This window comes from Petaurus breviceps, unplaced genomic scaffold (genome assembly GCF_028583685.1).
Source record: "Petaurus breviceps papuanus isolate PSGF00001 unplaced genomic scaffold, PetGlider_PUasm1.0 91133, whole genome shotgun sequence".
NCBI lineage: Eukaryota > Metazoa > Chordata > Mammalia > Diprotodontia > Petauridae > Petaurus > Petaurus breviceps.
The window spans coordinates 62660555-62677216 of NW_027187419.1; the positions used below are offsets into that span (position 1 = coordinate 62660555).

Consider the following 16662-nt stretch of genomic DNA (forward strand, 5'->3'; position numbering starts at 1 on the left):
AACACTCTAAAAGGACAGAGTAAGGCACCATTTTAAGTTTTATATGAAGTCATAATATAGGGACTGGTAGTAAAAACAATGGCAGAGTGACCTGCCATGTGGCCAAGTCCTGTACAGTGACAATATGAATAGTGTCTACCAGAAAGCATTAGGTTTATGTTGAACAAATGCACTCAGGTTCTAGGACACAGCATTTAGAACTGGAGAGTTTCACTGACCCAATTACATGATTTTACAGATGAGAAACTGAGGCTCAGGGAGGTCAAGAGACTTGCCTAAGGTCATAAAGGTAGCAGTGGAGTTGAGATTCGAACCCAGATCCTCTAGCTTCGTTTCAGAGCAGACAGAGGACAGGTTAGAAAAAGACAGTTGGAGGTGGCTAGGTGGCACAGTGAGAGCATGGGCCTCGGAGTCAGGAGAACCTGAGTTCAAATCCGGCCTCAGACACTTAACACAAAAACTAGCCATGTGACCTTGGGCAAGTCACTTAACCCCAATTGCCCTACCTTCCCCCCTCCAAAAAGCAGAAAAAAAAAAGACAGTTGCCAGTAAACATAGTCTTTACATATATGTAAAATGGAAAGACAGATGGCCAATTACAACCTACATTTTTAAAGCAATGCTATAGTATCTTTATTTTCATATATAAAAGAAAACAATATACACTTGTATAAATGTATAAATAGACAAAAAACATCAATACATATTATTTTATACAATTTCTTAAATTTTTCTCTTCCTTTCTAATCCCAATCAATACCAACATCCTACTTCAGGTCCTTATCATTGCATGCTATCATGTAGTACTCTCAATGCTATATTAATATCCCTTATGCTTTCACTATATCACTCCCTTGCTCAAGAAGCTACAATGGATGCTTATTTCCTGTTACAATCACCCTCCCACTCCATTTTCTGCTATAACAGTTTTTCTGCCTCTGTTTAGATTTCAAGCTTTCCCAAAATTTGACCCCTTCTTACTTTCCCAGTCTTACCTCTCACTCCTCCCTTACATGGACCCTGTGTTACAGACAAACTGGAATACTCACTGTCTCCTGAACATATGCTGTTTCACTGCCTTCATCCCTTTTTCATGTCTCACTCTACTTAGATTTGCCCTTCCCCCATATTAACCTGTAAAAATCCTTCAAGGCCAAATTCAAATGCAGTCTCCCTTCTGAAATCTTTACTGATCAGTCTCGGTCTCACTTAAACCTCTTTTATTATTTAAATCTCAGTATTGCCATTTGCTACCTTTGAAGTTGGCTAAATCACTTTACTTCTCTGGTTTCCTCAGCTGTAAATGAGAAGCTTGGACTAGATCACAGGATCATAGAAGCAATCATTAAGATGATCATTTCCTTCTTTGAACCCCTTCAGCACTTTGCACCACTCATAACATATCACATATGGCAACACCTGCCATTGGGGTTACATGTGTGCACATCGTATTGCCCTTGATAGACTGTACACTCCTCCTGAAGGGCAGAGATCCCTCTACTAGATCAATTCTGTATTCCCTGAAGCTTTGTAGTCTTCAGGTGCTCAATAAATGTGTATTAATGAATGACTTCTGCTCTCTGATGGTGTTGGCTGTGAGTAGCACTATTGGTTAGCTAAGAAAAAAAAATTCCAAATAGCCAATGCCTTTTCATCATTAAACCAGAAGGACATTTTCTTTCCCTGCCAAATAACATTTTGCCCAAAATAAAATTACGAAGCATCAGAAACCTATAGCATTTTTCCAAATTTAAAGTATTTCTCTTTCCTTCTCCTTTTTGGAAAATTTCCCCATTTATTTTATCTACAAACACATCAAAACATTCTTCAGACTTTTAAAAGTATTTTGTATTAAATACCTTTCACATTTCCCATCTGACACCATCTTACATGGCGGGGGTGGGGGAGAGATAATATGCTTAATTTTCTTTCATTCAGACTTCATCCCTGTGTTCAGAATTTGAAGATTAGACTTCAATCCCCTATACACAATCTTTCTGTTTCACTTTGCATGCCTATTTCAACACTATGTTTCTTTTATTTAGTATCCACATTTACATGAGGTCTGTTAAGTGGCATGGGGTCCTTAACTGTGCTGTTAGTGGCATGGATTATCAATATTGCCTTGTCAGGTTTGCACACTCAAAGTCGACAGAATGGAGCCCTGGGAGTGCCATTAAGTCCTCTAATAGGGAGTGGCCAGAAGACCTGGCAGGGGCAAAAATAAAAAAATAATAAAATTCTAGGGATGAACTGTGTGAACACAAACCTCTGAAGCAGGGACTGAAGAGGAGGACTTGCCAAGGTTCCTGACTTCCAGTCAGTCCACCCCAAAACACCTGGTTTCTGACTTGGTGTCACTTAAGCCTTTTCCCCATCTCTGCTATTCTATGTGACCTCAGGCTATTTACTTTGCCTCTCTGGGACTCAGTTTCCTCAGCTGTAAAATAGAAGCTTGGACTTAAAACATTGGATCATAAATGGGCAATGGAAGGAACCTTCAAAATTACCTCATTCATCCCCTTCATTTTACAGTTGCAAAAACTGAAGCTTAGAGATACTAAATGACTTACTCAAAGTCACACAGGTAGTGACAGCCAGGAGTTGAACCCAGGTTCTCTGCTGTGAAATTCAGGACTCCTTCCATTGTCCCATGCTGCCAACCTCTCAGGTCTTTTTAAGTTACAAATTAATTATCTTATGAACCTACAGTCAAGATTTCTCTGGCAGACAAGGTTCAAAGAGGTCTGTCATAAAATGGAACCAAATTAAGAGGGCTTGAAAAAACTGAAGCCATATTTCATGTCCCTGAAAAAGATAAAGTTAGACAGCCAGACTTCTCTTCTCCATGTTCTGGCCATTCTGTCTGGACTGCTGGGGGCCCACCCAGCACTGGAATCTCTTTCTCATCAAAGCAGATCTATCAGTGACAAGACTACAAGTGACAACACATGGCAGACAGAGAGAAAGGGAGGAAAAAAAGGGAGGAGGGAGGCAGGGAGACAGAGGGAGAGACAGAGACAGAGAGACACAGAGAGACAGACACAGAAAGAGAGAGAGAGACAGACAGACAGACAGACAGAAACAGAGACAGAGTGACAATGAGAGAGACAAAGGCAGTCAGAACCAAATGCAGGTACCCAGAGCAAGGAAGGAAAGGTCTGGGTTGTTCAAAAAGCCTCTCCACAAAATTAATTTTGGAGTTCCCAGCAACAATTTGGTAACCATATATTCTGAACCCTAGAAGGAAATATTTTATCTGTTTTCTGAAGAACAGTACAAAAATGAATAGAAGAAGGGGTGGCTAGGTGGTGCAGTGAATAGAGCACTGGCACTAGAGTCAGGAGGACCTGAGTTCAAATCTATCCTCAGACACTTAACACAAAAACTAGTCGTGTGACCTTGGGAAAGTCACTTAACCCCAACTGCCCTCCAAAAAACAAAAAGCAAAAAAAATGAATAGAAGTTAAACATATCTTTCTAATAATATCTTTGACAAAGAATAGGGAAAATCCTTAGCCTCTACCAAAAATAACTGAGTTATGTTATTTAATTCAACCACCTCTGGGTAGACTATATACTACATGCAGCAATGCTCCTGATTGGACCTGCCTATTTTCAGTACTTGATTGGACCTCACTATCCTCTCAGCACCCGATTGGACTTGCTTTGGCATTTGACTGGACCTCATTCATCACTTAGGATCATAAATTTGGAGAAGGTAGGAAACTCTTAGTCATCTAATAGCAGAAGAGTGGTGACATGACTTATATTGTTGAAGGTCATAAATGTAGCCACTGTCAGAACTATAATTTAAACCTAGGTCTTCTGACCCCCAATTTAGAGTTCTTTGTCCTGGACAGCACTGTTTCTCCTGCCCTCTTGCATCCAACTGGACCTCCCTACTTCTTGGCACTTGATTGAACTTCCCAGTTTCTTGGTATTGTCCTGCTGGATGAAGGAAACTGAGCAGACTGCTCCCAGAAAACAGTAAAACTTCCAAGGAGAAAACATATATTTTTTCTTTTCTGTGTCTAGATAAAGCTATGTACAATGCAAGACCAGAAAATTCCCAGCTCTCAGGCTACAGGAGACAGAATTCTGCAAATTCTGATTTGTTCCTCCAGCTGCTGCCATTTAAGAAACAGTCTATCACATGCCCTGTGCCTCTAAACTGAAACTCCCTGAGGCAGCCAGTCTTCACAACTTTCCATTTAGAGAAGAGAAACTTAGCAAATATTTTCCCAAATGGCTTCACCTTCTTTCTCACCCACAGGTAAATTCATTAATTCATTTTCTTATTCAATCTAGTGGTTAATAGAGTAGGTGATCTTGGACAATTCCATATCTAATAGTTTTGGGAATTTGTTCTCACTGGAAAACAGAGTTGGGAGAAAAGCATTATAGAAGGCAGAAAAGAAGAGCAAAGAATGAGAGAAATTGCTCAAATGAATAATTAGGGACTACTATGAGAAGGAGACTGACCAAGAGAAAGAAAATGAGTGTATGAAAACACCACTTTTTTTTTTTAATGGGTAAACTTTGGAAATTGATTGCAAGGAAGAAACAAGGAGGCCATTAAAGCCTCAAAGCTTTAGAGAATTATGAGGTAACCCAATTACAAGAAATTCATCTAACCAGTGAGGCTACAAGTTTGGAGGGTGTGTGTTTGTGTGTGTGTGTGTGTGTTAATTTTTTCTTCCCACAAAATGTAAACTTTTTTAGACTGTTTTTCCTTCTAAGGAATTTCCCATGAATAAAACCAATGTTTTCACTTCAAAGTTTCTCTTCACAAAACAATGACACTGTTGAAAATTTCTAGAAGCTTTGGAAGTCCTTTCAGTCATGCAAAGTTCTCCCTGCCCATCTGCATTAATAACATTGCATAATGCAGTGTGTCTGACAGGTCAGCCAAACAAGCCAAAACATTAACACCTCCTTTTCAGCTCTGAATGAATAGTTCTGATCCTGAGCATATTTACATATGGTAAGTGACCTTCAACTCACTAAAGGGGAAAAGAATATTAAAACCACTAGACTTCTCACAGTAAATGTGCACATTTGCTTATTCTTTTCATTTCATCCTGATCTATAATCTTAATGCTTTGACAAATCAATCAATAAATCAAGTACTTAAGGAGTAGATAATGTCCACTGTACTACAGGCAAAATTCAGTTTTTCTTGAGCAGGTGGGGGTCTAAACCTGTGATTTTACTGGTATGGAACACTCCTGGTGTGGAACACACACACACACACACACACAGAGGCAACTGTGTAATTTTTCATCATGCTGAGTTGCCTGAGGCACTGAGAGCTTAAGTGATTTTCACTTGGTCACTCTGCTAGTATGTGTTCAAGATAGGACTTGAACGCAGATCTTGAGAACAGTCCTTTCTTTATCCACCAAGCTAAGCTGACTCTCATGAGAGATACAGGGCACTGTAAATTGTCTATTCAAATTTTAAGTTCCACAGGAGAAAATACATTGATGCCATCATATGGTCCTACAAAAATGCTAGGTTTCTACAATCATTACTTTGCAATGCTGCATTCATATCACAAAATTGATGAGCTAAGTTGTCTTGATTTGTAGTAGGCATGCATTTATTGTGTGCCTCAGCCAGCAGTTATAGATAGATAGATAAATAGACAGATAGATAGAAAGATAGACAGATATACATGCACATGTATGAGTATGTATATGTGAATAAATGTATATGTGCATGTATACACAACACACACGTGTGTGGATATATGTATTTATATAGATGCAGGTGTATGCCATCCATTAAATCTGTGAATTTCCACATCTTCATAAAACTCATTAAATACAGTCTTTCCTGATAGTTAGGATTCTACAACTATCAGAGCTCTTTTAAACTTCATTATTAGGCTCTATAATAATGCTCCTTGTCTTCTGCACTAGCCAACACATTACCCTGCAGAAAGTAGAGGAACAGCAAACATTTGTTGATTGATAAATTGGCTGATTTTGTATTAGCACAAACTGAATAGAATACAACAGATTAGACTTCACTTGCATTTTTCCTTAGGGCTAAACCTACTTTGAGGGAAGCACATCTTTGGGAAACACGTGGGTGTGTTTCAAAAAGCCACAAAACAGCTAAAGCTACATATGCATCCTGGTAGGGAAGGGATACTTTCCATTCCCACCTAATCCCAAATAAAGGCATGCAAATGAACTCGGAGCATCCTTCGGCAGGGGGTTCCCCAGTTAAATACCCTCAGTTGGTGGTATTTTCCTATATAAAGACCAACAACCATCTACTCGCTACATAAATAGAGTACCAACTATTCCTTCGTTTGGGACTGTCTCCAACAGAGGAAAGAAGCACACAGCTTATCTATGTGGAGCTAATGGGAAGCTGACTAAAACAAAAGATAACACAAAGTTTTCCACTTCTTGACTTTGTTCCCTCCACCAAAACTAGGAACTAAAAAAAAAAAAATTAACAGATTTTGTACAAAATAGAAGAACAATTTTATCGTATTTAAGAAAAGAAAAAAAAGTTTGAGATGTTTTAAAACTCAACATCAATATAATCCATGGTTCCATAGAGAAAAACATGTACTTATCTGTAGTTAAAGCCAGATATTTTTAATAATTAAGATTGCCCTCAGTATTTGCTGATGGCGAATTTTTCCCTTGTTTTTCTGTAGTTTCTGGCCATAGTTTCAGTGCATACAGTACCATTTCAACCTTAAATTAAGTTGTTATATAAATATCATCAGGTTTATACATGTGGGAGACACAATGCAGAGAAATTTAGCCTGCTGTGAAAATGCTTTGATATATTCACATTCATAAACTCGGAGACAAAACAATTTAAGGGAAGAGCAACAGAGAATGATTACTTAAGAGAAAGAAAACAGACGAGCTTCCTATGTAGTTTTTTTAAAATACATACTTAATCACAGCTCATAAAATTAATTTTCCTTTTCAAAAATAGTTTCCAGGAGAGGAAATAATCTAAATGCAATGACAAATCAATCAAATATTTATTGAGAAGACAATGTGCACTGTAGTGTAGGAGAAAAGAAAATTGCTGGCAACAGGATCCAAACCTGTCATTTGACTGGCATTGTTTATTATTGCTCAAGTAGCGCCAATGAAGCCTAGAAAACCAACCTGGAAATCATAATATAGGAACTACATTCATAAATAAGTCCCTGCTTCCTACCTGAAGAGGTTTTTTTGATTCAATAAGGAATACTGAAATTAGAAATTAGGAGTTAAAGCTCCATAAAACACTGGATTCATATGGTCCACATATAAAATGATCATACATTTCCATGCAGCATATTGATCCCTTAGAATGGTTTACATGAATGAATAGCAAGCCAACTTGAGGTTCATAGGATCATAGATTTAGAGCCTTGTTTTAGCTCCCTTGTTTTATAGATGAAAAAACAGGAATAGGGAAGTGAGGTGACCCGGCCTGGGTCACACTGCCAGTAAGTACCGGAGGCAGGATTTGACAACAGGCTTTCCTCACTCCAATATCAGCACTCTGTCCACTGGACGGAGCTGGATCCCAGTCACAGCACTAGCAGAGATTCACTTTGTGATGGGAAATAAGTGCAATGCCTCTGGGCCTCATTTCCTCATCTGTCAAACGCAGGGACAAGATTATAATTAAAATCACTTCCAGCTGTGAAATCCTAATATGTTATAGTCACACCCCTTGTTACCAGGCTCATTTCAGTGAAACCCTGAAATTCATAGGATATACTCACTGCTGCAGAACCATTAATTCAGGATCATAGACAAAACTGGAAGAGTCTTCAGAGTTCATCTAATCCAACTTCTTCATTTAACAGAAGGGGGAAACTGGCAGGTAGAGGCTAAGTGATATGCCCAGGTTCACACAACTAGTATCTGAGGGAGGATTCAAACCCAGATCTTCATTTTTCTAAGCCCAATGCTCTTTCTACTACATTACATTTTTGCTGTTGCTGTTCAGTCATGTCAGACTCTTTGTGACTCCATTTGGTATTTTCTTCGCAGACATACTGGAGTGTTTTGCCATTTCTTTCTTCAGTGGATTGAAACAAATAGAGGTTAAGTTACTACACAACTAGCAAGTGTCTGAACCCAGATTTGAACTCCAGTCTTTCTGGATCCAGGTCTAGTGCTGAATCCATTGTTCCCCCTAAATGCCCCAAATTTATCCATTCAAAACAGTGTTCTGTAGAAAAGTCATTCCAATAAGGCTACTATCATTGAAAACAACAGCTAGCAACTCGCTTATAAAGTTTTATTTTTAAAATTTATCTTATTACTTTATAATGTTCCTCATTTAGTATTTTTCCCCAGGTTGCTTCTATTGTACCCGATAATCATTATGTATTTCATAATAGTATAGTAGTATAGTATTGAGCACTATGGGCAGCCAGGTAGTCCAATGGATAGAGCACCAGGCCTGGAGTCAGGGAGATTCATCTACCTGAGGTGAAATCTGGCTTCAGACACTTACTAGTTATATGACCCTGGGCAAGTCTCTTGGCCCTGTTTGCCTCATTTTCCTAATTCATAAAATAAGCTGGGGAAGGAAATGGCAAAGCAATCCATGATCTCTGCCAAGAAAACCCCCAATGGAGTCACAAAGCATTGGATTCAATTGAAATGACCAAACAACCACAGCGTTGGGAACTCATGTTAGATTCCTAGTCTCTATCACAGCTGTTGAAACATTTAACAAGTGCCTACTGTGTGCTAAAGAGCTAGGTGGCAAAGCAGTTAGAGTACTGGACCTGAAGTTGGGAAGACCTGAATTCAAATCTGACCTCAGACACTAATTAGCTGCATGACCCTGGACAAGTCATGAAAAGCTGGACACAGCTAAAACAAATCAACAACAAATTGAACACTATGAAGTGGGTAAATAATAACTGTCAAAGACATAACACTTTAAATTTGCAAAACATTTTACATACATTACCTCATTTGAGCTTCACAGCATTTGAAAGGTCAATATCACATATAATTTTTTTGGAGGGGGGGAAGGCAGGGCAATTGGGGTTAAGTGACTTGCTCACGGTCACACAGCTAGTAAGTGTTAAGTATCTGAGCCAGATTTGAACTCAGGTCCTCCTGACTCCAGGGCTGGTGCTCTATTCACTGTGCCACCTAGCCACCCCTATTTTATGTGTATATATATATATATATATGTATATGTATATATATATATACACATATATACACACATACATACATACATATATATTATTATTAACCCCATTTTGTCAATGTTAAAACTTAGGCTCCGAATGGTTAAATGACTTATCCCAGGTCACATAGTAAGAGTTAGAGGCACGGGCGGCCAGGTAGCACAGCGAGTAAGAGCACCGGCTCTGGTGTCGGGATAACCTGGGGATCAAATCCTGGGCTCATACACTTAGCATCCACCCAGAAACACCTGGCCGTGTAACCTTGAGCAAGTTACTTAATCCCAATTGCTTAGGGGCGGCCAGGTGGCTCAGTGAGTAAGAACACCGGCTCCAGTGTCAGGAAGATCTGGGGATCAAATCTGGGCTCAGATACTCAGCACCACACCCAGAAATAACTGGCCGTGTAACCTTGAGCAAGTTACTTAACCCCAATTGCTTTAAAAAAAAAAAAGAGTTAGAAGCAGCATAAGAATCCAGATCCTCCTGACTCCCTGGCCAATATTCTATGCCACAGATTTACTGTCTTCTAATCCTAATGTCCCATTAATGTGAATAGTGTATTATCTTGTGTGATATGACAAAATCTTACACTTTCAAAAATTCTCTTTGAGTTTCAAAGATCTATTGTATTATGTTATGGTTGGTGAAGAAATTATTATTTGGTTGGGGGAGGGGTTGTACAAGATGCCAACTATTCATTTTATTGGAACTGTTATTTTGGGACTCTCTATAAGCTTAGTCATGGAGTACATGCATCTAAAAGTGCTGTGATACAAATACAAGTTAAATATGTTAAGTATTAGAAAAAAATTTTAAGTAACTGGCATTTATATAACACTTTAAGGTTTACAGCGCTTTACATGACATTTTCCAAGCAAGGTGAATGAAAGAAAAGTCATTTACACTCATTTCAGTTCTCCAGTCCATGAGTTAGACTGAGGCAAAGTTGTACGCAGGAATGATCACGTATGTAGCATAAAAATGTGAGTAACTGGAGGGATGGAGGAGAGAACTTCCAGCTGCAGTCTGGGTGTGTCCAAATGAGGCAATACCCTTGCCCATCCTTTCTATATTTAGAAGGAAGTTCTCTGGAATTGGTCTTAGAGAAAGAATTTTTCTTCTTTTCCCATATGAGGGAAATGGGGGAAGGGCTTCTTGCTTCAGTAATCCTGCACAGTGGGTTTTGTAACTAGACAAGGAGAATGGGGCTGAATATAAAAATATGGTATGACTTTCCCTAATCCACTAATGGTTCTTATTCTCTTTTTTTTTGGAATCATTCATCTCCTCTTGATAATATCTTTTCTCTTTATCCTGAGTCTTTTTCTCCATCCAAACACCTTTTCTTCCACACCTCTTCTTTGACAGAGACAGAGGGACAGCTATCATCATCTGTATAGCCTTTCCCTCCATTTCCCTACTCTTGGATTTCAACTTCATCATGTGGGATTTGGCAATCGCCATGAAAAAGACTGAGTATTTCATCATGATACCACACTATGAGATAGAGCTTCCAGTCAAAGTGGACCACTGATGCTAGCCCCATTGGAAAAATGCACAAAGTACAATCTACTTAGCAAACCTAATTGGCCATTAAGACAGCTGAAGGGGTGGCTAGGTGGTGCACTGAATAGAGCACTGGTCCTGGAGTCAAGAGCACCTGAGTTCAAATTCTACCTCAGACACTTGACACACTTGTTAGCCATGTGACCTTGGGCAAGTCACTTAACCCCAATTTCCCTGCCCTCCCCCCTCCAAAAAGCAAAAAAAAAAAATCCAACTATAAAAAAGACAGCTGAAGCATGTCTGTGTAGGAAGCAGGTAGAAAAATAATTAAAGGAGAGTATGAATAGCTATGGTGGAAATTAAGAGCACCAGGAGGTAAGTAACAGCAGCCATTTTTGAATGGAAAGTTCTGTGAATTCAGTGTCTAGAGGTTTTGCTTTGGATCTTGGCTTTGAAACTTACTAGTATGTGACCATGAATCATTCATAACATCTCTGATCTGTAATTCTGACCTCTTGGAGGATAGAGATATTTAAACTTAAACTTCCTACCTCACAGGGTGAGAATGGGGAAAATGTTTTGTAAACCATAAAGTGCTATAAAATGTGAGTTGTTATTATAAAATTGTGTCAGTCATTTTTCAAATATGTCTGACTCTTTCACAACCCCGTTTGGAGTTTTCTTGGCAAGGATACTGGAGTGGTTTGCCATTTTCTTCTTCTCCAGGTCATTTTACAAATGAGGAAACTGAGGCAAATAGGGTTAAGTGACTTGTCCAGGGTCACACTACTATCAGGTGTCTGAGGCCAGATTTGAACTCATGAAGATGAGTCTTCCTGACTCCAGGCGTGCACTCTATCCACTATACCACCTAGTTACCCTTATTATAAAATTATTGCCCTGCCAAACTTCTTTTTTTAACCCTTCCACAAAAGAGCTCCCTACATAGCATCCATCATAGCAATCTTGCTTGTATCCATTGGTTTCACTAATCCATTTATCTCTCTTCTGACCTTTCTCTCTTCTCTTTTTCCTTCAATCAGACTCTTTGCTTTTGAATAGCTTCCACCTTATTCCCCACAGACTTCCATGTCTTTCAAATTCGAGAAAATAAGCTTTCCACTGATGTTTTCCACTCTAGGCCAGTCCTTTAATTAATGTCCATTCTTAATTTTCTTTTTAAAAAGTGGAAAGAAAAGAGGTACAAACCCAGGACAACAAAAATTCTCATTATAAATGTAATTTTCAAATAATTGAAGTAGGAACCCCCTCTTGCCTCACATAGGAAGGCTAAAAGGGCTGCACATAGAAAGGAGTTCTGGAAGATGCTGACAGAACTTTGAAATAGGTGTACAAATGGTCAAAGGTGGTGTATCCCCTTGTAGGGAAGTCACTTTTCAGAGAGTCGGTGGGAATCCCATCAAAGGTACCAATCTTTTTTTGTATTTAATCAGGCCCCACTGACTCCTCAGTGCTTCTCCAAAGCTAGCTTACAAGGGATAAGATTCACATGGGGCAGCTGTACCACCAGTGCAGATGGTTGGTTTTGGCTACTGTCTATGCCTGAGATCTCTACTACAAGGTTACTAAGTTCAAAGGGCTTAGTATATATATATTTTTTTAGTTCTCAAGCTCTGAGAATATCAGTGATCCCCCCTCCCATTAAGTAATCATGAAATTATAGTAGCTGAGTTTCCTCACTCTTTCTGCAAGACAAGTATAAATCCTTCACTCCAAACTTGTCAATTTGTACTTCTTCAGGCTCTACAAAATCAATGTACTAATTTCTTTGGTTTTTCTCTGTATTGTGTAATTAAATTTGCCCAATATCAATAACAATAAAATCTAAAAAAAAATGGGAACAACAACAAAAAGTGGTCCTCTTTGTCTTTTAGCTAATTATCTAGAAAGGCATTTCAGGGATTAGTAGTTAGCCACTGAGCGTGAAAGTCAGTGACATCGTCAGAATATATTTTGTTATATGTCAGAAAGTTCAAGGTCAGTGTTAAATTAAGAGCAAACAACACCATATATTAGATTTTCCAAAATAAAAACAGAGACAAAGTTGTCAGGGAAACATTTGTACAGGTAACAGGCTTGCGTTACAACGTTTAACTAATTGTTTTAGGGTCAAACACAGGAATGGACACATATAGGATGCTATTGTAGCTCTAAGTGGTATTTTATTTTCTATTTGGGCCTCGAGAAAATTGTGTAAAATGATCATTAAGCCTTTTAAAATATCTATGGAAATTGATGAAATCAATCCCATCATTCCCTAATGCTTTTTATGGGTTCTCATTTCAATGATATTTGATATTTCCATTAATCTTATTCACATCAAGTAGAAATATCCCCATTTCTAAAGACATAAGCTTAATTTGAGGCCAGTTAGTATGCAATGCCAAATAACACTTAAAAAGAGGCATTCTTACCATTAATAAATATATAGATTGTAGATTCTGTTCTCTTTTTCTTTGAAACAGGTGTTGATAAGTATCTGCAACTATAGTAGCCTGTGTGATTGGCCTGTGCCTTGGCCAAGGTCAGAGTGCTGCAGAACTGTTTACCATTCCTCCCACAGACAGATGTGGTGATGCTCAGTCTTTTGCTTTCTTTACTCACAGTCTTAGGCAAAGACCATGAATGGGCCACTTCCCCCCTGCAATCAAAGATAAGGAAACAAAAAACAATTACATCTGGGTATTGTGGCACAGCCTTAGTTCCCAACTATTCATTTTATTCCAATCGCTATTTTAGGGTCCTCTCTAATTGTAGCAATCTTCCTTTTCACACAAAAGCAATACATTTTTTTAAAAAAAGTTTCAAAACAATGCTTAAAATAAGGAGTCAAAGAGATTTGGGGGGTGGATTTCTCCTTAGTCTATTAAAAAAAAAAACAGCAACAACCAAAAACTAACACACCAAAACCTTGTCATTCCAAAGCCCCCATACCTCCCCTTTTCTCTCCTTTTCAGCAGAGGATCCTGACTCATACTTTATATGAAAGTAATAAATGCCATCTGGTTACGCCTTCATATTTCCATTCATCACCTCAAATTCCCCCAGAACAATCACCTATTTATTCTCTTCTCCATTTCTCCATTCACAGAGAAAGAGCTGAACTCTTCTCCTTGCCAAAGCCAACTCTTCTACTTAGATCCTTGATCTTTGTCCCGCCTATATCTCCTAAGAATTTGCCCTGCCTATATCTCCTAAGAATTTGTGCCTTAATTGTTCCCTTCCTCTCTGAACTTAGATCTCTCTTTATTGAATCCTTCCCTGTTGCCTAGGAACATGCCCGGATTGCTTCTATATTCAAATATTCTTCCTTTGACCCTGCTATCCCTTCAAGCTATTATCTCAAGTCTCTCTTCTCTTCTATAGCCAAACTCCTAAAAAAAGAAAAAAGCCATCTTTATGCATCTAAATTCCATTTCCTCATCTCCCTGTCCTTAACACTTTGAAGTCTGGTTTCCATATTTATACTTCATTGCAACAGCTCTATCCAAGGTTACCAATTATTTCTTAATTGCTGGATCCAGTGACCTGTTCTCATAGTAGGCATTTAATGCATATTTAATAAATTGGATTGAACTGAATTAAACTGAACTTGTGTTCTTGAAGTAACGTTCATCTTTTTTGGACACTGGGGGATCACTTAGCACACTATGCCTCCCTAAAAGACTAATTCAAAATGGTACCAGGGAATGAATAGACATGGAGAGGAAATACTGGAACCAGTATGTACTTAATTCAGTGTCCCAAATCAACCCCATCACTCACCTGCATTTAAGATATAACGTCTGGTCTGCTTGAATGACATATTGTGTGCCTTTTAAACTTAGTTCAGGTCCTTTCAATTTTGACCCTGAACTGGATCCTGGAAAAAAGAATTAAAAATTATTATTTTTAAGTTGTCCCCACCTTCTTCTTTCAGTTCTACCTTCATTCCAAAGAACAAATTTTCATCTTGAATTCCCCTCATCTTTCTCTAAGATAAGGATCCCCAGTTATGTTGATCAAATAGTCAGTAGTAGCAATAATTGACAGGACTGAGACCTTTCTTGTATTTTATTCTCTTGGTATGATTTATTTCCACAACAGAAAAGTTCTTTGTCTGTCACTTGACACCATATACTCTAGAAGCAAAAAGGCCTAATTGTTCTGGGCTTTACAAAACAGAGCAGATAGTCAGAATGTTATGCTGAGGGCAGAGTAGAAAGCAGATCTCTTAGAAACTTGCCTTGAATTCTGTCTCTGCTATTTATGTCCAAATGAGAAGTAACAGCTTGGCATCCCAGGTAGGGGATGCTTGGGGTCAGGAAGACCAGGATTCAAATTTTGCCTTTGACACATATTAGCTATGTGACCACAGTGAAGCTGTATGTTATACCAGGAAATTATCTAATATTACAAAATCATGGAATTTCCTCCAGCAGAAACTTTCTATACCAATGGAATTATAGGCCTATATATTTTTTTTAAAAACTAAATATTCATGTAGATGTATAATTATAATAATACATTTGAATAATGCTTCACATACAGTTACAAAACACTTTCCTTGAGAAAGCTATCAATACTCTCTGCCTCCACACTTCCTTTTCTTGTATTCACTTCTGGACTCTGCAATCTGGCTTCTGAATTCACCATTTAACTGAAGCTCTTCTCTCAAAAATTACCGATGGTGCTTCAAATGGCCTTTTCTCAATCCTCATCTTTCTTAACTTCTCTGCAGACTTTGATACTGTTGATCCCCTTCTCCTCCTGGATTGTCTCCCCTCTCTGGGCTCTTATGACACCTCACTCATCTGAAACTTTTCCTATTTGTCTCTTTCTCAGCATCCTTTTCTGGTTCTTTCTCTGCATCATGCTCTCCTTTTTTCTCCATTTCTCCTTTCACTCTATACTATCACTTGGTTGTCTCATCAGTTCCTCTGGGTTCAATTATCAGTCCTCTGAAAACCTATTTATCCATTATATTTATATAATTATATATTATATTTATCCATTATATTTAACCTTTCTCTTGAATTCCAGTCTCACATCACTAACTGCCTCTTGGATATCTCAAAACCAATAGGCAGTTGAAACTCAACATGTCCAATACATAGCTCATCTTTCCCCCATCTTAAAAATTTCCTATATTCAAGGGCACCATCATCTCTCCCAGTTATCAAGGCTGGCATCCTCAGGAGTATCCCAAACTCCTCAATTTTACTCACCTTATTTATCCAATCTATTGCCACACCCTGCTGTTTTGTCCTCACAATATAGTTTCTCTTGTCTCCACTCATACAACTGCCACTGTGGTTCAGATCCTCATCACCTTGTGTCTAGACTTCTTGCCATAGCCTTTCACTTGACCTCCCTATCTCAAGTATTTACTCACCATAATCTGTTCTTCGGTCAGCTGCCAAGTGATTTTTTTAAAGCCTATGTCTGACCATGTCACACCTTTCCACCCTTAGATCAATAAACTCTAGTGGTTCCCTACTGAAGTCCTGTGTTTGTTCTTTAAAGTTTTTCATAACCTGACCTCTTCCTACCTTCAAAGTGTTTTTACACTTCACTTCCTTCCACATTTTGTATGGTCCAGTTCCTCTGGCATAGGTTCTCACATAAGATGACATCTCCCATCTCCAGGCCTTTGCACTGATTGTCCCCTAGTCCTTGAACACTCTCTCTTCACCTTCATCTCTTTGCTTCAGTGGCTTCCTTCAACAGCCAGATCCAATCTCATCTTCTGGTCTACCCAGTTGCTTATGTTTTCTTCTCTGAGTTTACCTCCCATCGACTCCAAATATTTCCTGTATGTACCTAGTTATTTACATATTGGCTTCTCCATTTAAACATATGCTCCTTGAGGGCAGAAATTATTTCACTTTTTTCTTTGTATCCCTAGCTTCGAGCACACTACATGCCACATTGTAGGCATTTAATAAATACTTATTGACTGA

General features: G+C 38.5%; 1 protein-coding gene across 1 annotated transcript in view; it reads right to left on the bottom strand.

The window, feature by feature from the left end:
• The window catches only part of FLT1 (fms related receptor tyrosine kinase 1), a 192897-nt gene that overhangs the window by 154449 nt on the left and 21786 nt on the right, over window positions 1-16662 (bottom strand). Inside the window, exons 2-3 of the mRNA XM_069080287.1 lie at window positions 14486-14582; window positions 13135-13361 (exon numbers count right to left, since the gene is read on the bottom strand). Coding sequence (XP_068936388.1) covers window positions 13135-13361; window positions 14486-14582 — 324 coding nt within the window. The remainder of the gene's footprint in view (window positions 1-13134; window positions 13362-14485; window positions 14583-16662) is intronic.